This window comes from Exophiala mesophila, assembly GCF_000836275.1.
Source record: "Exophiala mesophila strain CBS 40295 unplaced genomic scaffold supercont1.3, whole genome shotgun sequence".
Lineage (NCBI taxonomy): Eukaryota > Fungi > Ascomycota > Eurotiomycetes > Chaetothyriales > Herpotrichiellaceae > Exophiala > Exophiala mesophila.
The window spans coordinates 4041197-4068047 of NW_015622506.1; the positions used below are offsets into that span (position 1 = coordinate 4041197).

Genomic DNA, 26851 nt, shown 5'->3' on the forward strand with positions numbered 1-26851 from the left:
CATTATAAGTAAATATAATATAGGAGATGCGATCTATATTATATACAGGACGTAGATTAAGAGAGAATCTCTCTTAATCTATATGCTTTCGGTCCTTACGGTAGTCAAGGACCCTGCCGAGGCTTCCAGCATTTGAAGCTTTGCGACTCATCCCGCTCTATAATGTTCGCTTAGGAAGCAAATTAAAATGGAACAAGGTCATTTGGATTCTCCTCTCTTCAGATACACGCTCTAGAACGCGAGCTTCTAGTCGAAAAGAGTATTTTCATGGCTGTAAGACCATTGCCGTGCCTCGATCGAGGACTCAGTCTCGTTAACGGGCTTTGCATTGACCAGACTATTTGGCCTGACTCTGCAAAGACTATGTGTACGTGTGGACAAGATAATAACGACGGCATTCATGTATTATCTTCAGACTTCAAACGATCACGACGGTATTGATAGCATCTCTTGATGGATGATAGTGTCCATCTTTTCTAGCCTGAGGCCCGCGCCAACATCACTTAGAAGGGCCGCAAGAACACCTTACTTATTTCCAAACCCACATTCGTATTGAATCGGTCCAACGATGAGGCTGTTTGTTCGCTCGGGTCTGGGAACCTTGTGAAAAGGAAGGGAATTCTTCAGCAGTTGACAAAGCACAGTGGAAAATGGCCGTGTGAATTGCTAAGAGCTGCAAAGTGCCGACTTGGAGTTCCGACTGCTTTTCTAACAGAATAGCATCGAAGCCATGGATGACTTCACGACAAGAGAATACGATGTGGATGGTTAGGCACAACTTGGATGTTGGTGGTGTAGCCAACGAAAGCGCTGTAGCCTAGATGAGATGGGGGGAGGACTTGTTGAGCCCACCATTTGGTGTGAGCCAGGGTTCCAGGACGGGCTTCCTTCTTGCGAGCAAGGAGAATATGATGTGAGCAAAGTGTCTGGAGTATTGGAGACAACCAAGGAGTGGGATGATCCAAGAAGGGAAGTTACAAGGATAGGTAAGCCACAATAATGGCAAAACCTTTTGCACCTGGTGTCCACTCGTTCGGGAATCATTGAGAGAGAACTGGCCAAAAAGTGGGCATATCTGGAGAAGAATGTCCTGCTACTTCCAGAGTAGGGAAGTCTGATCTCTCTGGGTTATTCTACGAAGCATGTTGATTGGATGAGGTCCTGGTGTGCCTTACTTGATCATTTCCTTGGGGTCGTGAGGTCGATGGACTGCCGCAGGGTTCGGATGAGTGGGCTGACCAAATAACGTGGTTGGTTTGCTGGTCTATCCCAGTATCGAATGGATGAAGCGCGGATCGATCGTCCTGTGCATTACGGCGACGCATACCAGGGAGATACCATACGCACCCTAGGTAGAGGTTCCAGGCCCAGTATCGAGTTGATTGGCCGCCTGACGAATCATGTTTCGTTTGTGGTTGACCAGTTGGGGGTTCTCTGGGAGTCCAGAGGCGAATAAAGAGGTCCGAGATGAAGCAGTGAAGTCATTTCCAAGAAGAGCTTTTCGTCATGTGTATGTAGAGTGGTGGAACATGGTCAAGGCAAAGGAGGAGGATCTCAACTTGCTGAACAATCCACGAGGTTTCCAATCTCCGATGTGTGCGAATGTCATGTCGCAACTGCCGCGTCTGGAGAAGTGAAAGATAAAGAGAGGGAAAGAGCAGTTGCAAGCGAAGCCTTCAGGCTGGGCACCTTCCCCAACTTCTCGGCCACGCACAAAGGTCGTGGTTGTCTTCGATGCGTACTAAAAGTAGTTTCCGCTTTCTAACATTCAATACGAGGCGCAGGGTCCGTCCAACAGCAAAGCGACCTGCAAAAGTACATCAAACGGTACTACTGTACTCCCTAGGTAGCAAGCAGTTGGCTCGAGAAGGCTTGACTTGAGACCCTGAGACTACCTAGAGAATGGAGAATGGGGAGTGTCCTGTGCTGACTTGCTACTGACTGTACTTGATCAGTGCTTAGGGGAACCGAACCTGACGCCATAATGGCGGTGCGTTGACTTTGATAGGGCGATATGATTTCCAATGAAGGTCTAACCTTCACAAGCCTAGTTTGGTGTGTTTAGGGAGTCTTTCTTCGTGTGCAGGAGGCACAATTGAAAGTACCTAGGTAGCCATTAGGTACCTACATCTCAGTTTCCCACTTTGGGTGATACCTTAGCCACATGCCTTACCTGCCTACCTAGTACCTAGTACCTAGGTACCTCCCTACTATGGACAGATCTCGGTGGGGAATGCAAGGCCTGATATGACAAATGCCTACTTGTAGGCGGCATATGAGCCCAGAGAAAGAATGTTCAGACACCGGGGGCCGATGGCGCTTAGGTTCAGGAGGCCAAGGACGCCCAAGGCACCCACACGACCTATCTCCTCCACCAACAGGCGATAACTAAGGTACCTAAGATTTCAACTGACTGCTGGGATATCCCCCCTTAATAATAATCACAATTACATGCCCAGGTATTTTTCCTGCCACGCGCAAAAAGCCTACTTAGAACTCGAGGCCTAGGGGGGTCCAGAGCCCCCTAGGCCGCGAAGGGTGATGAATACCTCAACAAGTTGACCCGCCTTTGAGAGCCCTGGAGGCCTTCGGTAGGTACCTTGTACTGGACGTACTGGATGCGCCTAGGCTAGGTACCACGTTTGCCACCAATAGATGCCAACCACCGTGCCCACATGCAACGATAACCATTTTTATCTCACTCTCCACCCAAAAGTCAGGTCAGTAGACCCATGACCCTCGTCCCTAAAGCCTCAGAAGCTCAAACAGTCGATTTCTCAATCCGGTAGTTCACCATGGTGATTCAGAGGAAGTACCCTTAGATATCTACTTACCAGTCACAGCCACCGTGACGTGTTGTAATAATCTACTTCCGAAACAGGAGCAGCAACTGTACTTGGTATCAAACTATCAGCTGACAACTTGGCGTGATTCCAAGGACCTTGGATCATCATCCATTATTGAGACGCTTGTGGCCAGGGGTCCGCCAGTTCGGCCGACGGGACATGGTGGTGCCGCGGCACTGGCTTTGAATCTCGATCACGATCACGTACCCAACTTGGGTTCCGAGATTGTAGATGGCATGTCAGCTCAAGGTGGCCCGATACTCCCGCAACTCCAAGCTGGGGAAACGCTCGTGGTCCTTAAAGTAGGCGCCAGGCTCTAGGTCTAGGCTCTAGGCTCTAAACTCTAGGCCCTTTAGGCTCCCACCTCCTCGTGCCCATGATTATTACCATTTTGCGAGCTCACGGTGCCACAGCCACCAGCACCATCATCATCGTATAACGAGGTATCGCTTCATGCCTTTAGACCTGAGACGGGACTCCAGATATCTCAGACCTTCCATGCACGATCGCTCAACCCTCGTGTTCAGTAGCCTCGACCGCGTAGTCCCGAGTACCTTCGCTTACCATATTGCCCTATGCATACGCACATGGAACATTATCAATCTTGCGCCGAGAATAGATCTCCTCGTTCTTTATCGTGACGAGAACACCAGGACCTCTGTCAATAACCCGAAACCCCGAGTGCCCCTCATCACCTCGTGATGCCCGAGTATCCATCTCGTCTCGTCTTTCAAGTTGCACCACCACCAAATGCCTGCCGCACACGACAAGTGTTAGATCCAGATGCAGCTAGGTCGAGATGGCGGCTCGTTTACTAAGTCGTCGCACTGTCAGCACGTCGAATGGGCTAGCTGGTTGAACCTTCTGGGTGGAGTCAGCCTACGCCGCATCTTGGCTAACTTACAAGCTCACGATTAGTAATTCATGGATTGCTGCCCATGTATCAGCTTCGTTGAGTTTGCCATTCTTCGTCCACAGCCCTTCGCGGTCCGCGCTTGATATGTATGTTTTGGGAATCACTCTCTTTGCATTGCCCATCCGCCACTTTGGGTCTAACCAAACCGCTTCTGCCGTGCCCATTTCTGACATAAACAGCCCGTCTAGGTGCCGGGCACCGTGAAGACCCCTGGGCTTGGTGATCATCCCGCAGCATCCTAATTGGGCCGCCTATCCTAGGTGCATGATGGTCAGTCCGGTATGCATACATACAGAAGCGTCCCACCATGAGGCTACCCTGCGTCTTTGGGGAGAATCCACCGCAGTCATGATGCATTCATTCGGTTGCCGATTGTGCATCTTGGTCCACAGGCCCGCGTGCCATGTCATCTCTTCGGATCAGCTCACCCTCTATACCGACATATTTCTGTCCACTCGACATTCGGAGCATCACGTGGCCGACCGTTGGCTATGACATTTCACGCGCGCGAGTTCATCATGCTTCTTCATGCTCGGCTTCAGCCTGTGGATATCATTTCATAGCCATATTTTGAAGACTTCTATGCTAACACAGTTTGAGAGCTGGGTCCTTGTTCTTGGTACAGGTCACAGCTCTCCAAGTGGCTCCCTCAACCACCGTCTTCGTCATGAGCACATCCAAAATGCATCAAACGCCAGTCAACAAGTCGACGACCTTCCCACCCGTGTTCCGTACACCTGTAATGCCATGCCGGTCCTTTTGGACAAAATAACCACAGCGGCATCTGGGGAGCTTGTCTCGACGCGAACCCCGTCGCCAAATAGCTCTACCGTACGCCTGCAGATGACTGTGACAAAATTGCTGGCCCTTGAAGGGCAGATTGTGATGGCGTCAGATCAGATGAAGCTGTCCGTGCACGTTTCGATACTGGCGACTCCGCGTACGTAGGGTCTGGATACGAGCCACGGTGAGGTTCGTGATGACTGCTCCCCATGGCGTCCTGAGACTGGCCGACAGCACCCAATTCGGAGAGACGGGGCAAAGTGCCCGCCTGGGGAGGTGGAGGACCCGCCTTTCCTGGCTGAAGACCGTCGACATTGCTTGGAGGCGGAGGAACCTCGCCCTGTGACTCGAGTAGACGTGACTGTAGGTTGATGATGTAGTCTCGAAGTTGATAGTTTTCTGCCTGAACAGTTTTGAAGTTCTCACTCAGAACTTGATAATCGCGAACTTGCTCCTCTAGTTTCTTGATATAGCCCTCTTTTCTTTGTCGGAAGGCTCTCTGGTCAAGCAAGTCAGGACCATGGGAGTCAGCTTAGGGGAAGGATGCTTCATACCTGTGCAGCTCGGTTCTGGGCAGCGCGTTTGCTAGTGCTGAGCTCGCGCTTTCCATAGCCCTTGCGGCCGTCTCCATTATTCTCCCCACCATCGCTTTCAGCACTGCCGGTGACATTGTCATTGGCATGGTCACTGGGAGAAGGAGGCATTGGTGGCATGGTGTCGACAGGATCTGAGTAACTGGAGAAGTGTGGCGGCGGATAATGTTGATCTCGTAATACTATTGAATGCTTAGAAACAGGCCATGGAGACAATAACTGAGTGATGGATGTCATGGTGTGATGTCGAGATGGACTGTTGAGGCTTGGGACACACTGTTGAGGCTTGGGACAGGTGGCAGGCTTAAGTCACGCAAAAACTTGCAAGTCCAGTACTAGAAGGCTGAAGTGACTTGTAGACAAGGAGGGCAGACTCAACAGACGAGGCTGGCTTAGAGGGTGGTGCCGAGGGGGTATATGTAACCAAAGCCAAAGTTAGGATGAGATCAGGATGGGTGTGGGCAGTCTGCCAGCATCGTACGTAATGGGGAAGGACGCAAACCGAGGCGAAACGGTATGAACACGGTAACGATACGGTAACGATGAAAACTGTACAGGATACAAGACAGACTGACAGTAATGAGAAGGGTGGGTGGCAGGGTGGGGGGATGTCGTGGGTCAGAGCCCAGGAGAGGGATAGGGTAGAGCCAGGCGAGGAGATTCGAGAATTGGAAGCGGGTGAGAATTGCGTGAGGAGGGAAAACCACAAAAGGAAAGGCCTGGGGCGACGAGCCCTGGGCGTTGGGACGCAGGCTGGGTCGACCAAGGCGGAGGGTGGGTCGGAGATTACTATACGTACGGTTTTCGGATCTGGTGGATTTGATATGGTCCTATTGATTGTTCAAAGAGTCAGAAAGCTTGCGGTGACATTCAGGCCAAAGATGGAAGTTTTCATGAGCCTAAGGGCCCGAGTGCAAGCAGATTTGCGCCCTAGGCATGACTCAAGACTTGAAATCCAGAGGTCCCATCAAAGGCCGTGGCACATTGCTAGGTGAGCGAGCACACAGAGCATTGATAAGTGGAATGATGGGCCAAGATGAGTTGGAAGTGGAAGAAGGTAGAGGTAACGAAGAGGATCAGCGACCAGGAGGTGGGATGGGGCAAGTGAATGATGAAAGGTGAGAGGTGAGAAGTGAGGGAGTGAGGGAGTGTATTGTGAGGGCAGCGAGGATGGTGAGAGGTGCGAGCTGCGGCAGGCGCTCTGAGGAAGGAATCAAGGATCTGGGGGAGCCAACCACAGTCTTGGCTGCAGAACTGCTTACCTGAGGAAAGAACCTTAGAATGCCGAACGCTGATCAGTGATCATCGGCTGTTAGGCAGGATGCCTGTGTGTTGCCAACTATTAGACAACTAAAACGACCTGACGGCGAAGTTTGTGACTTTGCAAAACTGTCCACAGGGCGCAAAGAGTCTGGGCGAGGGAGAGGGAATAGAAAGATGGACAAGTACCGGTGGTCGAGGTTGGAGAGGTAATCGTCAGCAGGCGCGACTGGAATTGAGAAGCGAGAAGGTGCCGACCGAGGTCACGGCGGACGTGTGCACAACTTAGGTAATTAACACGGCGCAAAAGCTCCCGGCAACTAGAGATAACTTCAGGAAGGTCTGGCGCAACGATAACAAATAGAGTAGGTAATAACGAATGGCCAAGTGAAGCAATCGCAGAGTCGCAGACTGGAGTGTCTGGTCTGGTGCGTCGCGACTTTGTTGGTACTTTGTTGGTGGGTAGTTGAAAGGGGAAAGAGCAGAGGATGGAAATGGGAGGATTAGCAATTCCTTACATAATTAAAGGATTGGCATAGCCCCGAACGCCGCAAGCCGGAGCCCAGCTTCATCATCATTCTTATTTTGATGATTCTTGTTGTTCCCACTCGGGCGCCACCCGTGGACCGTGGAGCTGTCCACAGTCAGATTGCTGACTGCACGCACTTTGCCGCAAAAACGTTGCTCCATCTTTTTTCGACATCACGTACGCACCCATAGATTCCACCAATCACAACCCCGTCCTTGGTGGCGACAAAGTTTCCCGAGTTGTGCTTCCCCAATTCCATGACAATTTCTTATGTAAGTTGTGCCCGTTCCACCCACCCTCGAAATGCAATAACCGACCATACGAGAAGGAGTTGCAAGTGACATGATCTCACAGCAGACAAGCAGATGAGGGAGTCCTCTGTCTGACCTCAAGTTGATGCGGTGGAGTGTATGCGTGTGTGGTCCGGCGCTGTCTCCTGCAAAGTTGCCTGAAACTGCTCCAAGTGCAAGATAGGCAGTCGCATCTTGAGGTTAGGTGCGCTCCTGGATCAAGAATTAATAATAATGTCCCCCCCAAATCTGAGACTCCGCACACTTATTGATGCACAACTACCTAAAACAAAACTACTTCCTTGACCAAGGCGATTAAGCATTTCAATAACCGGCTACCTAACTAAGCATAGTCAGCGACTCAGAGAGCCTGAGTAGGTCAGCCTAATAAAGGACAGTACGAGTCCATACCTCGGGAGTGGGACCATTTTGGCTGACAGATACTCACAGTTTACAGTACAGATCAATGGCCAGAACGAGCTCCCCTTCAGGCGACCTCAAGCGCCGACAAGATGCGAGCTAGGCCCTAAAATCTTCCACTCCGCCTCCAAACTCCCCATGGATGGTGACCGAGTAATACTATTTGTATACCAATTCGTATTAAAAACCATGTGAAATACCACACGTTTGTGAACATTGTCCAAAGAGCGCTTCTGGTCTATTTGTATGTACAAAATACTAACTCAATCTTCCAGGATATACATCACGTCCCATACCTAAAGATGAACAAGCAAACTAAGGCATCCCCTGGCTGGACAAACTTACAGTCCGGAGACACGACCAACTCCGAAGAATCACGGCAACTGTTCAGCCTATCGCGACTTCATACCCTGCGAAAAGGATCCTCACTTTAACAATGGCATGCTAGCAGGCCTAGGCTTCCCCAAAACACCTTTTGCCGTCTCCTTCGCCTTTGCCACGGTTGATTACTCAGAATCTCAATTGCAGTTATCCACGCCTGTGACTGTGGCACAGTTCCTTCACAAAATGAACACTGGTGCGTGAAAGTTGCGCAGTCAACCTGGTGACATTTACGGCCACACGCCGGCATGGGAAAACACATGTCTCCATTCAAGGTTGCAGAGAGCCCTCGGCCCTCACCCAACGCCCTAGTCAAAGCTCTCTGCCCTATAATCTATTGTCATGTGTCGTCTATTCCCAACGCTTGTTACTTCTTGTCTCAGCCTGACCTATGTTCTGGGCCGATTCTGGCTCCCTCAGCGTGGCGCATGGCTGGCCCCATGTGTACCGGAGGGGCAGATTTATGTCTTTTTCCTGAGCAAGCTACGGAGTTGTACCCAGATTTAGTCGTCCATCCCGTCTTGCTGATCTGGCCCGACGTAAAAAAAAACTGCTTGTATAGGCTCATCACGGATGACACACGACTTATAGCCAGCATCCTGTTGGTCCCGGTGAGCCTGGGACGACAGTCGCAGTTACATCACGACTTCCTACAGTACGACTTCCCTCGACATGTGAAGGATGACCTCTTCGTTTACCAGGGACCAAAAATTCATGCATTCGGCGTTGCTAGGATGTCCTGGCATCATCGAAATCCTCTGCAGTAGACATGACGAACAGTTCCGACCTCTAAAGGGTCCTACGAGGGATGATCGTCGCGGAAACGTTCCATCTCCATCGTGAAGCCAACCTCCGTCTACCCACTACCATGATACCAAGAGACGAAACCGTGGTCAAAGTAATGACATGTTAGGCCGATCGGCAGCTCTGCGTCTACCCACTGTCAGGATATCAAGAGACGAAACCCTGGTCAAAGTAATGACATGCTAGTCCGATCGGCAGCTCTGGTGCAGACTGATCTAACTCGTCAAAATCAACAGTCCAAACAGCTGCTAGAGATGTCGAGGTTGATTTTGGTCGCACGACTTTACAGCACCTGTGCATTCATTTCATACCATGGGACGCACATGTGCGGACCAATTTGGCATCGCGCGCCTTCCTCAATCGACCTGGGGCATTTTTTGAACTTGAACGCTTTCATGCCTGTCAAGGGGTCCAGCCTGTCCCAAGGAATTTTCAGACGCTTGTCATGTCTTTCGGCAGTGTCTGATGACTTCGATAATGACACACGCCGATTGCGAGCTATGTGTTTACATACATATGCCGAGAGATTGTCACCCACCGGGATGTGGATATAAGTCAGTTGATTTCCGGGGCTGTGGACACTGACAGACTCATGTGGTGTTCTTTTTAGGATCCTTTCTCCGAGCAACCAGCAACGCCAAAGCCTCGTGGAAACCTCTTTGTCATCCTAGCCACTGACTAGGATCACGCAGCGTCACGCAGCGTTTCTGATCTGGGTACCAAATCAATTCAGGGAAGCTCACGAATCTCGACTTCTGTTGCTTGCTTTTCCATGCACTGTGTGATACTTCCTTGAGGTGTTTGTCTAATTCGTCCTCACACCCCGGGTTTCATTGCTCAGCAATTGCTATAGCCATCAGCTCCAGTGCAACTCTCGCTAGTCGGAAACTCAGGACAATCTAGCGAGACTCGCGTGCCGTTCGGCCCGCATATGCAGGGCTCTATACACCAGCAGCTTTCGATCTTTACCATACGGTTTGAACATTCTAGGCCAAGGGTCTCTAGAATTTTGTTCGAAACGCCTAGCAGCAGAATCCTAGGCGCGGAAATCGTTTTGCGACCAGTGGGATCGAATCCTGCCTTGATTCATTTGCAGCCTCTATCGGTGTAAGTGTTCCCTCCGTAGGTGGCTACAGAACGCCAATCTGCGTATGGTGAAAAAGTCCCAGTATCCACCACCACCACCGTGGCCCATTGACTAACATCGGATCGGGTGTTTTGATCGATCAATACTGGTAACCAGTTGTCTTTCATTGAACAGCGATCGTATGATTCATGGATAAGGAAGGCGTCAGTTTACCCCCCACCCTGTGCAAGAGATGTACCGGGAAAGTGCAAGGACACGCAGGCACTAACGCTGACTCGATCTCGATAGGATTGCCTAAACATGGGACTGAAACGTGCTCATCTTCGATCTCATTCTTCTACTCGCCGACATCTCCTTATTGCAGTCAATCAATTCTTACAGATGGGGACAGGTAGGTGCTTCTGAAGCGCACTCGTGTAGGGAAGTGTCGCACAATGGCGCTTGATACAACACTCGCAGACATCCCGATCGAGGGTTTACGTGCCATACTTGTCATTTCACCTCCCATTGAGAACTGTACTGGTCAGACATGGTGTAGGGTCTCGGATCCCACACAGGCGCGCTCTTGAGAGCCGGGAGCCCGAAGCCGAGAAAAAGATGACCAGGCCACAGCACCACCGGAGAGAGACTCTTGTTGGCAACTACACGCAGCCATTCAGGTAAGAAAGCATGCTGGTTCATCGAGTGGCTAGTCACAGTCCTTGCTGCACCACCTTATTGCCATTGTAGCCATCATGGACACGCTTCCCACCATGATTAGCAAGCAGCAGCATCAGCAAGCCAGAGCATTTATGAGCAGAATGAATGTCAATGATGTCTCTGATGCTCTCATCCTTTCGTTCTGTACTACCTGCGCTCTGTCGAACCTGGATGTGTATGGCCTCTTCTTCAAGCCACATGCCATCGCCCCGCTCCACCTCGCACAATATTTCGTTGTATTCAAGGCCGTGTTCAAGACTGGTGTGCAACATGTACCATGCCTCCTGACGCAGCGTGTTGGACCGTCTAAGAGCAATGTGATTTTAGCACTACATTCAATAGTGTCGGAGATGCGAACAGTCACGAGGTCGGCCACGCTCAGGAGACAGACCAACACACCGCCAAATACACCAGCCCCAGCACACATGCCATTTCGGTCGAAATTGACGTCCGAACAATTATGGACATTATGTGCGAGAAGATGTTCCGCTTTGCCATGAACCCCGTGCTGGTGGTGGTGCTCGTGGCGTTGGTCGTCGTGGGAATGCTGGTTGCAGTGTATACACCGGTCGGGAAGCTTGTGGTCGCGACTTCTGAGGTCATTCCAGATGCAGATGTCCTTGCAGATGTCCACGCCGATCTCGTCGTAGGTATGGGTGAATACTGAGAGTGATTAGTGTGGGCGATACTGCTACTGCTGTTCATGTAGGTGGTCATGGGCCTGGATACACTGGATATGCTGCTGGGTGGTGGTGTCACAGGGTCTACTCCATGTGATGTTGGCGGCGGACTTCCTCCTGGCCAATCCGCCGATTGTTTGTAGAGCACGCCATTGATGATGACCCCGTCATGGTGGATGACCATGTCTCTTTGGTCAGTATTGCACGTTGCGCCCATGGCTCGAATATGACATGTGGGTTCCGCCATTGGAGGCGGAACGTTTTCATGGGTGGAGTTGGCGTCACCATCAGAGCGGTAAGTGGACAGATCGACAATGTTGCCAGTGCTAATGTCCGTACCTTCGATGATCCGCGAGAAGACAGTGAAGGCCGTCTCTGGCTGATAGGCCGGCACAAGATGTCCTGCGTCGTAGATTCGGCTGAAGCTGAGATTTCCGTACTGTCGCACCACCCCACCAACATAGGTCTCGTTGGCTACAATGGGTGCATAGCCGGCCGAGTACCACTCCCCGTAATTAGAGGCAGTAGCAGCAGCTGCTGCTGCTGCGACTGCGAACGACACTGCCTCGCCTCCGAGCCAATTGCAGATGTAGTCGCGGTCACCATAGATGAGAGCAACGTGAGTGCCAGATTGGAGGAGATCGGCCAAGGCCTGGACATGCCCATCTCGTGCATAGTCGCCTGTGGCGTTGAAAGCGTTGAAGACAGTTGAAGAGTCTTGCGTATAGTTCACCGGAACTCCGATGGCTTGCTGGACCGGGAGCTGATTGAGATATTCGAGATAAAGGGAGTCAGGAAACGGGTCAAACCTGTTTTGAGTGATGTCATAGATTGACCTATTAGAAACGGTGTAGGGCCCGACAACACGAGTCTGACAGTCGAACTGTGCCCGTGAACACACCTGGTTGACTAGATCGACATTTCCATCTCCGTTGGGGTCAAGGCTTGTTTGTTCAGCACGGCAGTGAGTCGTCAGTTGGCGGCATCCGTCCGTTCCAGAAAAGGCGCTGAGGGCATTGAGCTGTTGGAGTTGACTGATGGCCTGAATGCCATATGTATTTTGGTACGCAAACCTTGGATGATAAGGGGCTTGCTCAATCAGATCGATCCACCCATTGATTATACCCAGCGATTTCAATGTAATCTCAATAGTGCGGCCGGCAAAGTCTGCATCGTAGGTCCGACGATCGTTTTGTATTTTGAAAAAGGAGCCAATGGCCGGTCCATATTTTCCTCCATAACTCTCTGTGAAAAGGTGAATTTCTGCGGTAGCTTTGGTTCCTTGAGGGCGGAGAGCAGTATTGTAGTCAGGGAAGACGGTCAAGAAGGTCTGTAAGAAGTGCCAAATAGATTGAGCGGCAATTTGAGATGTGTTTGCGGTGAAAGCTGGGTTCCCGGAGGCAAAAGTCCCGTTGAGAAAGGTGTACAGAGGCTGAGTAGGTGGAGGGTCTGTAGGTGGTGTCACACGGGAGTTATCAAGTAAATTGAAAGAAGAATTCGTAGGAGTGTCGTAGGAGAAGCCAACCTGGACAGGCTGGTCGATGAAAAGGATATTGCTGCTCCTATCCCACCCCCAGTCGCGAGGCGTGGTGCCTAGCACGGTGTGGGAAAATTCGACGACTTTGCAAGGGCCCACCTCTTGGAACAGGCCGACCATGCTACTTGAACCAGGACCCCCATTGATGAAGAGGGTGAGGGGGGCAGATTCGGGCTGCTGCCTTGCCTCGAAGAACCAGAAGAAGGTGTTGGTGGGATAGTTGCCTTGGGTCGGATCCAGGAGACTGGGAGGCAAGGTCACATAGCCCGAATATTGTTTCTGGGTGCTGAATACTGTGGCGCAGGTGCTAGGATGGACAAGGGTGTATCTGACGGTGACATTGGGGTTGATGGGAGACTCGAGGATGATAGTTGTGTCGTCAGAGAACGGGGGAGGAAACTGCGCGAACGCGGCAGGAATCAGGGCAAGAAGGGCAGCCAAAAAAGAGTTGAGCCATGGCATCAGTATGGCCATCCACTCTAGCACAATGGCAACATGAGATGAATCGTTCAAAGTCAAGGCCAAGTTGATATCACGATAGCCTTGCTCTAGTCTAGACAATGCTAGAGGGAGATTGTGGAGGCGTCACTTGACTATGGTTTGTTTGCTCCAGGTCCGACGGCTCTGGATGTTCAGCGGGGACCATCATAAGGGGGTGAGGACGTGGCTCATGGTGAGTTTTGAGGATCAAAGGAATAAGTAAAGTGTTGATCCTGACACGACGAAGTGGCACAAACTGATGATGCCAGGCTTGAAGTGGGTGAGTGGATGATATGACGTGCCTGCCTCGTATCCATGCCAAGATCTGGAAGCATCGATGCAAGATGCTCACGCGGGCGCGGGGGTGCCTGAGGGGCGGCATTGGGCGGGCGGCATGGCACAAGGGTGTGAGGCCTATCGTCGCCCCTGGCATCGCTAATCAGTCACCGTGCATGGGGGCCAAGTGGCCTGCCTCGGCCCTATGTGCAAGTACCTACCTTAGGTATCTAGGTACTTTAAGTGTTTCTGGATTGATATACACCCCAGCAGGCGAGTACTACCTTTCCAAATCCTGTCCATATACAAACATATCTAAGGCAACTCGTACTGGACAAGGATGCCTTCGCCTGATATCTATCTAGGCTTTTTGAGTTGTACATATGTACCTAACTATATCACATATCGAGCACCGTTTACACCTCAGCAGCGGCATCGTAACTCCGCAACAGTATTATAGTTGACACTGTTGCAGTGGGAGATTCTCCGGCGTATGTGCAACAATGGACCTCTTACTCCCGAATCCGGGCCGGTGAAATACTAGAAGAATTCATCAAGTAAGGCCTAGGAAGTTTGAGCCTAGCCATGATGCTCACCCATCGAATTCTGAAATTGTGGGGAGAGTGGGAGAATCGATAATGTCGCCAGTCGGAGTGCGTACTCCATAGTTTAAATGTACTTCACTAAGCAATGATCTGCCGTAATCAATACTGCGTATCACAATGAAGTTAGCCGCATAGTCTCGTTCTGGAAACTTTTCTTCAAGGACCGTCGCAGTCGAGTCGCGCCGCCTTCATTGCCCTTCGCCACGGCCACTTGCCCTTTCACCGTTCAATCCACTTTGTGTATCGCGCTGTGGATCTAGATGAACGTCCTTTCATCGATTCTCGACCGTTGACGTTGACGTAGGCATCATGGCTTACAATGGCTACAATGGCTATGGTGACGATGGAATGGACGGCGTCGAGTCGTCAGGACCCAAAGTCACCGTGAGAGAAGTATGTCCGTCCCTTGGTTCCTCTAGCGAGTTGAATCTGATAAGTGTCAGGTTGAACAAGATCGTGTCGACTTTGTCCTTCAATCGTGCTCCCTCGCCTTGGCCAATTCCTTGCGTCGCGCCATCCTTGCCGAAATCCCTACCATTGCGATCGATCTGGTAGACATCACCACAAATTCCTCAGTTCTGCCGGACGAATACCTTTCCCACCGACTGGGCCTAGTCCCTCTACACAGCAAGCATGTTGGCGAAAACCTAAACTACACACGCGAATGCGATCAATGTGACGATCATTGTGACGCCTGCTCAGTGATTTTGCGCCTCCACATCCGATGTACCAGACCTGGAACGATGAACGTCTACGCCCGTGATCTAATGGTGGCCAACTCTCGCGCAGATAACATTGGCACCCCTGTGATCCGTGATGCTAATGGCACCGGTCCATTGATCGCCAAACTCAGACAAGGGCAAGAGATCCAGTTGGAATGTATCGCAAAGAAGGGGATCTCGAAAGAACACGCAAAGTGGGCCCCTACCGCAGCAGTGGGTTTTGAGTACGACCCAAACAACAAACTCCGGCACGTTGACTACTGGTATGAGAGTGATGCTAGATCCGAGTGGCCGGTGGATGAACGAAACGCCACGTGGGAAGGCGACGATTCTTCTGCCGATGCTGCCTTTGACCCCGATGCTGTTCCCAGTGCTTTCTTCTTCGACATCGAAGGCATTGGTACCCTTGAGCCAGACGATATTGTTCGCGGTGGCATTGATGTGCTACAGAAAAAACTCGCCGATACCATTCTGGTGCTTGGAGGGGCTGATGTGGCTGGGGCTGATGCCATGAATGGAGGACAGAGTCCAGATGGCTATGAACCAGCCCCAGCCAACATAGGCTACAATGGTTATGGCGGCGTCAATGGCGGTGCGACTGCGTATGGAGCCAATTCATATGGGGCAGGTTACGGCGGAAGTGGTTATTGATTTGCCGTCGACACAGTCTCCGTTTCAGGCAAAAGGCCCGTCACTACCAGCACGAATACCACCCATGTTTATTGTGGACAGTTTTGAAGTCCTGCAAATTGTATGGATGGGTGATACTCCCTGCGACAGAGTTGGGTGTCGATGGCACTCGATGCGCACTGGGCGACATGTTGTCCGTTGTCTAAAGGGACGGTGATCTATGACCGAGATGACTTTCAAATGCAGGCTCGATGCGACGCATCACCGTTAGCCATGTCCACGTGCCCGCGCCTACCCAGACAGCCGAAGGTCGACCTGTTCCGACAAGTCTAGGCTTGTCTCACAGAAGTAGCAGGATAAAGGATCAATGGTCAGGCCTCCAGCAGGTATCGTTAAGCGTGTGCTTTTTGTGGAGAGAGCCAGAACAATGCAAACAGTGGTTTACAGACAGGGACTCGGATCTTTGACCGTGGCACCATAGCATGGCATACATGGTTTCAAGCTTTGGCCAGGGACCAATGCGGCAAGTGGGCGACGGGGAAGTGATTGGGTCGAGTCTAGCTAAGTCAGCAGAAACGGGGTGACAATAGCCTTGCATAATCGGCATGATTACATACTCCTCTAGACTTTTGGACCTGTGGATGGCACAAACGCAGCTTGGTATTGGTGCAAATGTTAAAGTATTGGAGAAGATGCCTGATAGATACTGACTCTGAGTGGTGTAGCGATTGATGACAGATCTTTGAGAAAGTGATTTCTTCATTTGTGCTTGTACGAGTTTCTACAGTGCAACATTTAAAGTACAAGGCGACAGGCATACATCTGCGCAACAGAAGTGAAACGAGCTGACACAACAACCAACTCCGGACCTTGTTGCATCACCTTGATCATCCTCATTTCATCATTTCCATCTTCTGGTTCGAAACAACACTCACTCTATAGAGAGAATAGAAGTGACCGACATACCGCATCGAGTGTTTCCGGAACCCACAAGCAATAGCCGCCGAGCAATTCCACCAATTATTACTCAGGGTCCAAAGTGTGCCACTGAAGCCCCGGAGAAAGACAACTGTTTCTCAACAGAGTCAACGACTTGGCGGGTTGATTACGCTTCCAGACAGCATTAATGTAAGGATGGCTTGATTTTCTGCCCGCTCACTCCACCTTTGCCGTTTGGGAGACCAACCAATGCTGGTGAAATCCCTCCAGAACGAATCGCTGACCAAGGAGCCGCAGCTTTTAGATTTGGGTAGATGGGCTTCTGCCCCACCAAATATTGCATTTGACGAGCTCCTGACACAGACCGACAAAGCCCCCAAGCGACCCCCAGCTACCCCCCCTCCCCCCCCCACTACCGTCTGCAGTTTCAACACAAGGAGTGACGAAGATTAGCCTCAATTCAGCAATCCGGGCCAACTGCCACCTGCCGCTGTCTCTCCGAACAACAAACCTGCCGTCACTGTTGCTGTTCCATAAATTTTCTCAACAGTACTTGCTCTTGTTGCCCCTCCATCCTCTCTTGCTTCTTTGCAGTTTTGCATCCTCCCTTCACTCTGCCTCTTCAATACAGATACCCCTTCAACCGCAATCATGGGTTACACAGACGCCGATTGGAAAGCAATCAACACTATCCGGCTGCTTGCGGTATGGATGTACCCCACCTTTTTCCTCGTTGATTCAAGTCGACTGTTGACTGACTCTCTTGTTTCTTCAAAGGTCGATGCCACTCTTCAGGCAAACAGCGGTCACCCAGGTGCCCCCATGGGTAAGTTGAACAAGTCTATTCCTATCTATTTATATTGGTATCGAAGCTAATACTACCCACACAGGCATGGCACCTGTGGCCCACGTTCTCTTCAACAAATTCATGACCTTCAACCCCCAGAATCCTGACTACATCAACCGCGACCGCTTCGTTCTATCGTGAGTTCTCACCTGTTTCTCTACTCTCCCGCACATTGAATTGCCAAGCAAGAGATGGATCAAGCAGGAAGGGCATATGCCTGAGGACAAAAATGCGTCGGAGCTTACCCGGAGTTATCGGCTCAGCTCGATATCACAACCGATCAATTTGATACCCATACCTAGTGTTGCGGTCCATCAATGAATTGGCTGACCGAATCATTACAGCAACGGTCATGGTTGCATGCTGCAGTATGCTCTTCTGCATCTGTTTGGCTACAAGCTCACCTTGGATGACTTGAAGAACTTCCGAGTGAGTTTATCCATGGAGCAGCAAGTAGTGAATGAACCAAGCTAACGGGCTGGAACAGCAAGTCGATAGCATCACCCCTGGCCATCCCGAAGCACATGACACTCCCGGTATCGAGGTCACCACTGGACCTCTTGGTCAAGGCTTTGCCAACGCAGTTGGTCTGGCTATTGCCCAAGCCCATCTTGGTGCCGTCTTCAATAAGCCCGGCTACGAGCTCTTCAACAACCATACCTTTGTCTTCTTCGGTGATGGTTGTGCCATGGAAGGTGTTGCCAGTGAGGCTGCTTCCACTGCTGGCCATCTCCAGCTCGGCAACTTGATTGCCATCTATGATGACAACCATATCTCGATCGGTAAGCTCCCATCAACATCTCCACGAGCAGACTGGGGTCTTCTAACATGAGCAGATGGTGACACAAAGTGCGCATTCACTGAGGATGTCCTGAAGCGTTTCGAAGCCTACGGCTGGCACACCCAGCACGTTGAAGACGGTGACCACGATCTCGACGGCATCGAAGCTGCCATCCAGAAGGCAAAGGAAGTTACCGACAAGCCCTCAGTCATCAAGCTGACTACCACCATTGGTTTCGGCTCCAAGCTTCAGGGCACTGGTGGCGTTCACGGCAACCCCCTGAAGGCCGATGATGCTGCTCAAGTCAAGACCAAGTTTGGCTTCAACCCAGAAGAGTCATTTGTCGTCCCCCAAGAGGTCTATGACCAATACCACAAGCATGCTGCTGAGGGTGCCGCAGCGGATCAGGCCTGGAACGAGCTGTTCAAGAAGTATCAAGGCGAGCACAAGGACCTTGGAGCAGATCTCGCCCGCCGCTTGGCCAAGAAGCTGCCCGAGGGTTGGGAAAAGAAATTGCCCGTGTATAAGCCAACAGATGCCGCAGTTGCTTCGCGAAAACTGTCCGAGAAAGTGTTGGAGGATATCCATGATGTCATTCCCGAGCTTTTGTCCGGCTCTGCAGATCTGACGGGCAGCAATAACACCCGATGGAAGAAGGCTATTGATTTCCAGCCCCCGTCCCTGGGAATTGGTGAGTGGTCCGGCCGCTATCTTCGATACGGCGTGCGCGAACATGCCATGGGCGCCATCATGAACGGCCTCGCCGCGTACGGCGGTCTGATACCCGCAGGTGGCACATTCTTGAACTTTGTATCATATGCTGCCGGCGCCGTCCGCCTGTCTGCCCTGTCGCATCAGCGTGTCATCTGGGTCGCTACCCATGACTCCATTGGTCTCGGCGAAGATGGCCCTACCCATCAACCTATCGAGACGCTTGCCCATTTCCGCGCGCTTCCCAACGTCCAAGTCTGGAGACCTGCTGACGGCAATGAGACGTCTGCTGCATACTACAATGCCCTCACCGCCACTGGAACTCCTTCCATCCTCGCATTGACGAGACAAAACTTGCCCCAGTTGGAGAACTCGACCATCGAAAATGCCATCAAGGGCGGTTACGTTGCAGTTGAGGCTGAGGATGCCGGTCTCACCATCGTCTCGACTGGCTCGGAAGTCGGGATCGCCATCGAAGCTGTCAAGGTTTTGAAGGACCAATACGGCATCACCACTCGCGTGGTTTCACTTCCTTGCTGGGAGGTCTTTGACGCACAGCCAAAGGAATACCAACTCAAGGTGTTCCCAGACGGAATTCCCACACTCTCAGTTGAGGTCATGTCGACCCTGGGCTGGTCCAAATACTCACATGAACAATTTGGCCTGAACCGATTCGGTGCATCAGGACCATACAAGGAGGTTTACAAGGTAAGCTGGAACTGTCGTGATCTTGTTCACATCAACTAACCTGTGTGCAGAAATTCGAGTTTACCCCCGAAGGCATTGCCAAGCGTGGCAAGGCCACAGTCGACTTCTACCAAGGACTCAAGCCTCGTTCTCCCGTCAACCGTGCCTTCCAGCAATTGATCTAGTCATGTAAAGCTGAAGAAGATTCGGGCGCTGAATTCTCGGCCTGTGATGGAAAAGACTGTTCAAGAATGAAGGTGAATTGAGCCAGGGTTTCTACATATGGAATAGATATAGCTCGACCCAAACAAAATGATGTGTATGATGCTCTTGAATAGGTCTCCACAAAGAGGATCACACCCTCCTTGAATATTAAATCACATAGGGAATGACAGTGCAGATTCCGTGGTCCTTGGCCCATGATTAGGCTGCGAAATTGGCAGATACATGACGGCGGTAATTTTCCTGGAGCTATGGGGAGACAAGAACCAAGAGGCTCTGCGCCATCACCTGTAGACAACCCGAAAAGGATGGTTTTACCGGTGTTGAGGACGTGGTCTGGGCAAGATTCCTGTTTAGCATCCACAAAGTCAAGAAATAAGAGTTGGATATTGAGACTCATGTATATGGCGTATCAAGAAGTGGAGCAAGTCATGACCTCGATGAGCTTCAGGTCGCAATTATTATTAACAGGCCCGGGAAGCTAGTTTCCCCAGGCATGATGGAGCCGAGGGTGTTTCTTGAGCCATTCAGCCCTAGCAAAACGTCTATGCCTCCGTCGATGGTCATCTTTAGCCGATATCTCAATAGATGGCGCTATTGAGACTTTTTCAGTGGTTCCACCCCCTACCTCGACCCTGGTCTAAAAGTTTGTGCAGGCGTAGCAGGTCAAGTATAGACGATTTCGATCAAGGAAGAATTCAACGATCGCAAACCACCCACTTGCACCTCCTGCCCATGTTCTTGGGGGTCTTGCAAGCTGCTCGACTTCAAGGGAAACTTGGGCGCACATGTATGCAATTTTTCTTAGTATCCATACAGCGAGTTATGACCAGGACCCCACTTGGCACTCCTTTCAAGATTACTACGTAGGATGAAATCTATTTCCATTTCCTCCGGAGACATGGACCCGTATCGTACTCGTTGCTTTTGGTGTTGTTGAGTTTGTTGTCACCAACCTCGAGCTTCCTGGTAACCTTGTCTGGCTAAAGTCTTGCCCTAGGTTTGTCAAGCTGTCCTTTGTGTGTCTTTCCAAAGCCTGTTGTGACTCAACATACATAGACAGAAGTCTTGTGCAACCAAACAACCCATTCCACGAGGTCCGAAGGATCTACCTCAAGCTTCTACCTCAGACTATGGCCCCTTCAACTTGGGTCATTATAGGAGCTTCAAGAGGGATTGGATATGAATTTGTTCGCCAGCTACTAGACCAAGGTAACCAAGTCATCGCGGCAGTCCGTAATGTCCAAACGGCAAATCAGATCTGGCAATTGTCGGCACAGCAAACACGACCAGGAAGTTGTATAATCGACCAGTGCGATGTGACAGACGAAGCAAGCATCGAGGTACGTAGTTTTGGTGAGAGTCGCCTCCCTGGTGCTGGCGACGTTATCGATGCACGTGCACCGACACGACATGATACTTCTTGCTATGGAATGGATGCTAATCTTCAGCTTCCAGGCTTTCGTGGGCCGGATGAAGAAGCTAGTCGCTGGAGGCCTCAAGATTGACAATGTGGTGTTGAATGCGGGAGTTTTGAAATATCCAAATGTGAGTAAATCCTGGTTCCCATCGCGTCCACCGGCACGGAACCGCAAGCTAACAACGAGTCAAGAGAGCTACAGAGATGTACAGGCCTTTCATTTCTTCTGGCCAGCCATGGGCGGCCGATGTCGAGACTATTCTGACACTAGCTTGCCAGATCCTTCGGTGACTTTGCGTTGCATCTACATACCAATACCATTGGCCCCATCATCATCGCCCAGAAGCTGTTACAGATCAGCAGTGACGCGCCTCCATCTAAAGTGATCTTCATCTCCTCCGACTCCGGATCAACGTCGGCCTTTAGGGACCATGAGGATGGGTTCGGCGCTTATGGTGCGAGCAAGGCGGCTCTAAACCAGATGTTGAGACGTGAGTTGGCTAGCCTTGTATTGTCGCCTTAGATCTAATATGTCTCACTAGACATGGCCGCCGAACTAAAGAGAAAAGGAAGCCCGTGGGATGATGTCTGCGTGTTGGCGGTGCACCCCGGCGAAGTTCAGACGTGAGCAAAGGCTTTTCGATGACGTGGGCATCTGAATCCCAAGCTAACATACGACGCTACCTAATTAGTGACATGGCCAACATCGACTTGGACTGGGAAGTTGAAGGGATCATTAGTCCTGAGGAAAGTGTGACCAAAACGCTACAGGTAGTTGCTGGCAAGACCAAGTCAGACTCTGGAACGTTCTGGTGCTGGGATGGACGAGTAAGTGGCCCTTTCAGGATCTATATGCAGGCAGCTGATGACTTCGACCATTAGGTTCACCCTTGGTGATGCCAGTCAAAAAGATCGAGCATTAGCTGGTCTCGTTGGTTTCTACAGAGCAGGAGTGGTGTCTATCGTCCACGTGACTTGTATGGACGCACAAATTGTCACGTGTCACTGGTCACTTTGTCAGGAGGAGAAGGGCCAATGACTTTGGGGGCAAAAAGAATAATAGGCACCACTCCAGACATCAGGAAATCGTCTCAGAGAGCATGTTGTCGATGGTTCCAAGTATCAGTGATTACAAATGTTGCCACTGCTATTCCTCACGGTCATTGTCGACGAACAATTGATGGCGTGTTCTGACCTGACCTGAGCAGTGATAAGTGTAAATTACTTGTAGTCTCATATCTGCGCGCTCTATCCTAACCACGGGCCCATGACTTGCCCTTACCTAGAAAGGACTAGCGCAGTGTCAACTTTTTTTTGGAGCGTCTTTGGCAGCGATTTGGAAAGGGAGAGAAAAAGCCAGGCAGGCAGATCAGAAGAGATCTGACATTCTGATTGTTAGCAATAGAAGGATAATAGGTTTCTGCCAGTAGTACTGAAGGTGGTGTTTCGTTTTCATCGTAATATTCATCTGTGTAGAGCCTGCATCAGACTGCAAAAGTGTTGCGGCAAACTACCTACTTTATGCCAACTGTTTAATTATTTTAGACTGTCACAGCGCCTGAGTGCCTGCTGCTCCTGCCGCAGGCAAACTAAACCCACCAAGTTTCTCTTAGTTGGTTAGCCTGGCTTGACTTTTTTGGTCCCCGATTCTCATTTCTACCACTTTTCTCCTTCCACTATCCAACATCCACATTTCCTCCAGCACACCAATCTCTTCCTTGAGCATTTCCCTGCTTCTCTGTTGCAGTCGATTGCTCTCTTCCCCGTTCCCTCTCCGAAAATACTCGTGTCCTCAAAAAAACGTGAAAACCCTCCGACGAAAAACCCCAGGCTGAGTCGCAGCTGTACGTTTCACTCACTCCCTCCCAAGACTGCGCTCCTGATTTTTTCCCGCAACCCCATCTCCGCCTTGAGCCTGTCTTCTGATCGTGGTTTCTGACCAGCCTGCAGTGCTCGACTCTTCTTTATTCATATATCCTTCAACTCCACCTGTTCCGTTCCGGATTCAGTATTGAAAGAGAAGTAAAAGACAAAAAGTGGGTGAATCCATCCCCCGTTCCTTTGTGTGTTGAGCGACAAACAACCTCTGCCCTCCTCTTACCATCATTTCTTCCACATACACACATCTCGACACTCTCTGAACTTCTGATCTGAACTTCTGATCTGAACTTCTGATCTGAACTTCTGATCTGAACTTCCCACTAACATCTCCATATAGACAACCATCCATCATGTCTGCCGCCGACGTTACCACCGCTCCCACTGCTGGTCAGAATGGCTCCGCCGACGCACCTGCTCAAAATGGTGGCCCAACCATCAACACAAGCGTGGTGCAGGGCGAGGGTGCTGGCGAGAACGACGTTCAGACTCCTTTCTCGGCCGCTCCTTCCAGCTCGCAACACTCTGCCTCGCTCTATGTTGGCGAACTCGATCCTTCCGTCACCGAGGCCATGCTCTTCGAGTTGTTCTCCTCCATTGGCCAAGTCGCCTCCATCCGTGTCTGCCGTGACGCCGTCACTCGTCGCTCCCTTGGCTACGCCTACGTCAACTACAACAATACTGCTGACGGTGAGCGTGCTTTGGAGGATCTGAACTACACCAGCATCAAAGGTCGTCCTTGTCGCATCATGTGGTCTCAACGTGACCCTGCCCTGCGCAAGACTGGTCAGGGTAATGTCTTTATCAAGAATCTCGACGCCGCTATCGATAACAAGGCTCTTCATGATACCTTTTCTCAATTCGGTAACATTCTTAGCTGCAAGGTCGCTCAAGACGAATTGGGCAACTCCAAGGGCTACGGCTTTGTCCACTACGAAACCGCCGAGGCTGCAACCTCCGCCATCAAATCTGTCAATGGCATGTTGTTGAACGACAAGAAGGTCTTTGTCGGTCACCACATCGCAAAGAGAGATCGCCAGAGCAAGTTTGAGGAGATGAAGGCCAACTTCACCAATGTTTATATCAAGAACATTGACGAGTCTGTCTCTGACGACGACTTTCAGAAACTGTTTGAAAAGTACGGTGACGTCGTCTCTGCTAGCATCACTCGCGACGATTCCGGCAAGAGTCGTGGATTTGGCTTTGTCAATTTCACCAGCCACGAGGCCGCCTCCCAGGCCGTGGATGAGCTCAATGATAAGGAGTTCCATGGTAAGAACTTGTATGTTGGCCGTGCTCAGAAGAAGCATGAACGTGAGGAGGAGCTGCGCAAGCAGTACGAGGCTGCTCGGCTCGAGAAAGCCTCCAAGTATCAGGGTGTCAATCTTTACGTGAAGAACTTGGCTGATGACATCGACGATGACAAGCTCCGTGATCTCTTCAATTCATATGGTACAATCACCTCGGCAAAGGTCATGCGCGACAGTGTCGAGCGTAGCGATTCACCCACCGATGACAAGGATAAGGAGAATAAGAAGACCGAGACCCAGGAGTCCGAGGAAAAGAAAGAAGAGTCATCAGACGCTGAAACCAAGGATGCTGCCAAAGAAGAACCAAAAGAAACCAAGAAATCTCAGAAGCTGTTTGGCAAGAGCAAGGGTTTCGGTTTCGTGTGCTTTAGCAACCCTGACGAGGCTTCCAAGGCTGTTTCTGAGATGAATCAGAAGATGATCAACGGCAAGCCGCTCTATGTTGCCCTAGCCCAGCGCAAGGATGTTCGCAAGAATCAGCTAGAGGCTAGCATCCAAGCTCGCAACACCATTCGCCAACAGCAACAAGCCGCAGCTGCTGGTCTTCCCCAGGGCTACATCCAACCCGCTGTCTTTTACGGCCCGGGACAGCAATTCCTTCCTCCAGGTGCTCAACGTGGTGGCCTGCCTTTCGCAGGTCAACCTGGCTTCATTCCTGGCATGCAAGGTGGCGGACGTGGACAATTTGCTGGTATGCAACAACAAGGACGCGGTCTTCCCCAAGGCCAGCAGTTCCCTCCCCAGTTCGGTCTGCCTGGACAAATGCCATTCATGCAAAATCCCGCTCTCATGAACGGCATGTATGGCAGCCCTCAAGCTATGGCTCAATTCCAACAGCAGCAGCAACTCGGCCGCGGTGCAGGTGGACGTGGTCAACCCCAAGGTGGACAAGGATTCCCTCCTAACGTCCAAGGAATCCCTGGTGGCGTTCGAGGAGCACCCAACTTCCCCCCAGGTGGTGGCCGTGGTGGCGTTCAAGCACTTCCCGGTGGCGCTGGTCGTCAGCCCCAACAGGGTGCTCGAGGACCCAACTACCCTGGTCGTGAAGAGGTGCCATCGACGTCCAGTCTTAGCAACCTTGCAGCCCTCCCTCCCAGCCAACAAAAGCAAATGCTGGGCGAAGCCATCTATCCCAAGATCGCCGCCATCCACCCTGAACTCGCTGGCAAGATCACGGGCATGCTCTTGGAGATGGATAATTCGGAGCTCATCACATTGTAAGTTCAACAGTATACATCTCATCCAAAAACTTCAGTACTAACGTTTCGATAGGGTCGATGATGACGCTGCACTTCGTTCGAAGGTCGATGAAGCACTCAGTGTGTATGACGACTACATGAAGACTCAGCCTACCACTACTGGAGGTCCCAACGGAAACAAGGAAGACGAAGCACCAAAGGCCGAGGGCACTGAGTCGACCAATGCCTAAGAGATGGTCACCAAATTCCGATCAGATTGAAAACCGGTTGTATTGATTCTTAGGCCTGCATGCGTACGGAAAAGTTTTTGATCACCATCGTTCCCTACAGAGTGTTCTTGAATGAATCTACTCTGGAGCTGTGCAGGACACGGATGGAGGTCATGCGGAGAACGGAGTACTCTCCTCGCGATGGGAGGGGCAAGTTTCCATGGGCTGGGAAAGCAGAACTCCCAGGTCATCTTTTTTCCTTTTGTGTGTGTATGATAGACTGGGCGATATGATTCTTGTTGCATGTCCTATGCCACATGGGCAGGAGGGTATGTAGTGTAGCTTTATGGTCTTTGGGTCTTGTTCCTGCAAATGGGAGATCCAAGATATGATTCCAGATTACACATCGACTTCGCTGCATGGCCTTGGTAGATTCCCCCTAATGTCGAATAACACCTTTATTTCGTCTCGTCTTCCTTGGAGAAGCTAAAATCCTTCCCACCCAGATGGCCATTTGAAGCAGCAATATGAACTGTGTGGCCTTCATCGTGATAGCGATCGTGATTGCTTGGACACACTGTGACAAGCCTCAGCACGTGAAAATCAGGCCGGAAGGAGCAAGAAATAAAGACAGTCTTGCTCAATTGTCACGTATAGTCTGTTAGTTCAAGACCTAATCGTGTTTGACCGTGTTGGTGGTGATATAGGCTTGAAGTTTTGGTGTGGTTCTTTCACATGGTTCTCTGATCTGGTGAGTGTAGTGCTGTTTCTGCCTCACCTTGATGAGCACCACGTGCACTTCCACTTCACTCTGTCACCAGTCAATGATCACCGCCACGCATGCATGCGCATAGGACACAATGTCTGCCATAGATCTTGATATTTATTTGTTTATTCTTCCTTCTCCCCCATGACCCATTGAAATCCCTTCAACTTCCGTTGAGTTGAGCAGTCGCATCTCCCTCAAACATAGCGCAGTTTCCTATGCCTCAGCATCTCTGTCCTCTGCTCCCACAGATCTTCCTTGCAATCATGTCTTCAAGACTCAACATAAAGTCGGAAAACACTGTGTTTCAATCTTCCTTGTCACTGTCGCCGTCACCCTCACAC

At 50.9% G+C, this 26851-nt stretch overlaps 6 protein-coding genes across 9 annotated transcripts; 4 read left to right on the forward strand and 2 right to left on the reverse strand.

Moving 5' to 3' along the window:
- Window positions 1-4281: 4281 nt before the first annotated feature.
- Window positions 4282-6871, reverse strand: PV10_04959. 3 transcript variants are annotated; one of them, XM_016369555.1, is made up of 4 exons: window positions 6588-6871; window positions 6401-6463; window positions 5100-5968; window positions 4282-5044 (listed from the first exon to the last, which is right to left on the reverse strand). In XM_016369555.1, the coding sequence occupies exons 3-4, from the start codon at window positions 5373-5375 to the stop codon at window positions 4589-4591; spliced, it is 732 nt and encodes a 243-aa protein (XP_016225343.1). In that variant the 5' UTR covers window positions 5376-5968; window positions 6401-6463; window positions 6588-6871; the 3' UTR covers window positions 4282-4588. The 3 variants fall into 3 exon arrangements, with proteins under 3 accessions (XP_016225343.1, XP_016225344.1, XP_016225342.1); XM_016369556.1 differs by having other exon boundaries at window positions 5100-5320; window positions 5938-5968; window positions 6401-6871; XM_016369554.1 differs by having other exon boundaries at window positions 6401-6871.
- Window positions 6872-10788: 3917 nt separating this feature from the next.
- On the reverse strand, window positions 10789-13438 carry PV10_04960 (uncharacterized protein). Its single transcript, XM_016369557.1, has one exon. It carries the CDS (start codon window positions 13297-13299, stop codon window positions 10987-10989), a length of 2313 nt encoding a protein of 770 aa, XP_016225345.1. The 5' UTR covers window positions 13300-13438; the 3' UTR covers window positions 10789-10986.
- Window positions 13439-14382: 944 nt separating this feature from the next.
- Window positions 14383-16275, forward strand: PV10_04961 (uncharacterized protein). Its single transcript, XM_016369558.1, has 2 exons — window positions 14383-14579; window positions 14630-16275. Exons 1-2 carry the CDS (start codon window positions 14496-14498, stop codon window positions 15557-15559), a joined length of 1014 nt encoding a protein of 337 aa, XP_016225346.1. The 5' UTR covers window positions 14383-14495; the 3' UTR covers window positions 15560-16275.
- Window positions 16276-16918: 643 nt separating this feature from the next.
- Window positions 16919-20235, forward strand: PV10_04962. 2 transcript variants are annotated; one of them, XM_016369559.1, is made up of 7 exons: window positions 16919-17182; window positions 17255-17303; window positions 17368-17461; window positions 17669-17753; window positions 17812-18106; window positions 18161-19524; window positions 19575-20235. In XM_016369559.1, the coding sequence occupies exons 1-7, from the start codon at window positions 17129-17131 to the stop codon at window positions 19686-19688; spliced, it is 2055 nt and encodes a 684-aa protein (XP_016225347.1). In that variant the 5' UTR covers window positions 16919-17128; the 3' UTR covers window positions 19689-20235. The 2 variants fall into 2 exon arrangements, with proteins under 2 accessions (XP_016225347.1, XP_016225348.1); XM_016369560.1 differs by having other exon boundaries at window positions 17368-17753.
- A 326-nt stretch (window positions 20236-20561) lies between these two features.
- On the forward strand, window positions 20562-22594 carry PV10_04963 (uncharacterized protein). Its single transcript, XM_016369561.1, has 7 exons — window positions 20562-21068; window positions 21184-21273; window positions 21338-21351; window positions 21425-21636; window positions 21688-21769; window positions 21838-21973; window positions 22028-22594. Exons 1-7 carry the CDS (start codon window positions 20859-20861, stop codon window positions 22040-22042), a joined length of 759 nt encoding a protein of 252 aa, XP_016225349.1. The 5' UTR covers window positions 20562-20858; the 3' UTR covers window positions 22043-22594.
- A 29-nt stretch (window positions 22595-22623) lies between these two features.
- On the forward strand, window positions 22624-26212 carry PV10_04964 (uncharacterized protein). The gene is made up of 4 exons (XM_016369562.1): window positions 22624-22989; window positions 23096-23181; window positions 23364-25550; window positions 25606-26212. Exons 3-4 carry the CDS (start codon window positions 23377-23379, stop codon window positions 25760-25762), a joined length of 2331 nt encoding a protein of 776 aa, XP_016225350.1. The 5' UTR covers window positions 22624-22989; window positions 23096-23181; window positions 23364-23376; the 3' UTR covers window positions 25763-26212.
- Window positions 26213-26851: the final 639 nt, after the last annotated feature.

Excerpts from the sequence above, each read along its gene's own strand:
- PV10_04963 (XM_016369561.1), top strand. The coding sequence starts at position 20,859 with ATGGCCCCTTCAACTTGGGTCATTATAGGAGCTTCAAGAGGGATTGGA. Across the intron at positions 21,069-21,183 it reads CAGACGAAGCAAGCATCGAG|GCTTTCGTGGGCCGGATGAA; the intron begins GTACGTAGTTTT and ends TTCAGCTTCCAG. Across the intron at positions 21,770-21,837 it reads CACCCCGGCGAAGTTCAGAC|TGACATGGCCAACATCGACT; the intron begins GTGAGCAAAGGC and ends CTACCTAATTAG.
- PV10_04959 (XM_016369555.1), bottom strand. The coding sequence starts at position 5,375 with ATGACATCCATCACTCAGTTATTGTCTCCATGGCCTGTTTCTAAGCAT. Across the intron at positions 5,045-5,099 it reads CCCAGAACCGAGCTGCACAG|AGAGCCTTCCGACAAAGAAA; the intron begins GTATGAAGCATC and ends TTGCTTGACCAG.
- PV10_04962 (XM_016369559.1), top strand. The coding sequence starts at position 17,129 with ATGGGTTACACAGACGCCGATTGGAAAGCAATCAACACTATCCGGCTG. Across the intron at positions 17,304-17,367 it reads TCACCCAGGTGCCCCCATGG|GCATGGCACCTGTGGCCCAC; the intron begins GTAAGTTGAACA and ends CTACCCACACAG. Across the intron at positions 19,525-19,574 it reads CATACAAGGAGGTTTACAAG|AAATTCGAGTTTACCCCCGA; the intron begins GTAAGCTGGAAC and ends ACCTGTGTGCAG.
- PV10_04964 (XM_016369562.1), top strand. The coding sequence starts at position 23,377 with ATGTCTGCCGCCGACGTTACCACCGCTCCCACTGCTGGTCAGAATGGC. Across the intron at positions 25,551-25,605 it reads AATTCGGAGCTCATCACATT|GGTCGATGATGACGCTGCAC; the intron begins GTAAGTTCAACA and ends ACGTTTCGATAG.
- PV10_04961 (XM_016369558.1), top strand. The coding sequence starts at position 14,496 with ATGGCTTACAATGGCTACAATGGCTATGGTGACGATGGAATGGACGGC. Across the intron at positions 14,580-14,629 it reads CCAAAGTCACCGTGAGAGAA|GTTGAACAAGATCGTGTCGA; the intron begins GTATGTCCGTCC and ends GATAAGTGTCAG.
- PV10_04960 (XM_016369557.1), bottom strand. The coding sequence starts at position 13,299 with ATGGCCATACTGATGCCATGGCTCAACTCTTTTTTGGCTGCCCTTCTT.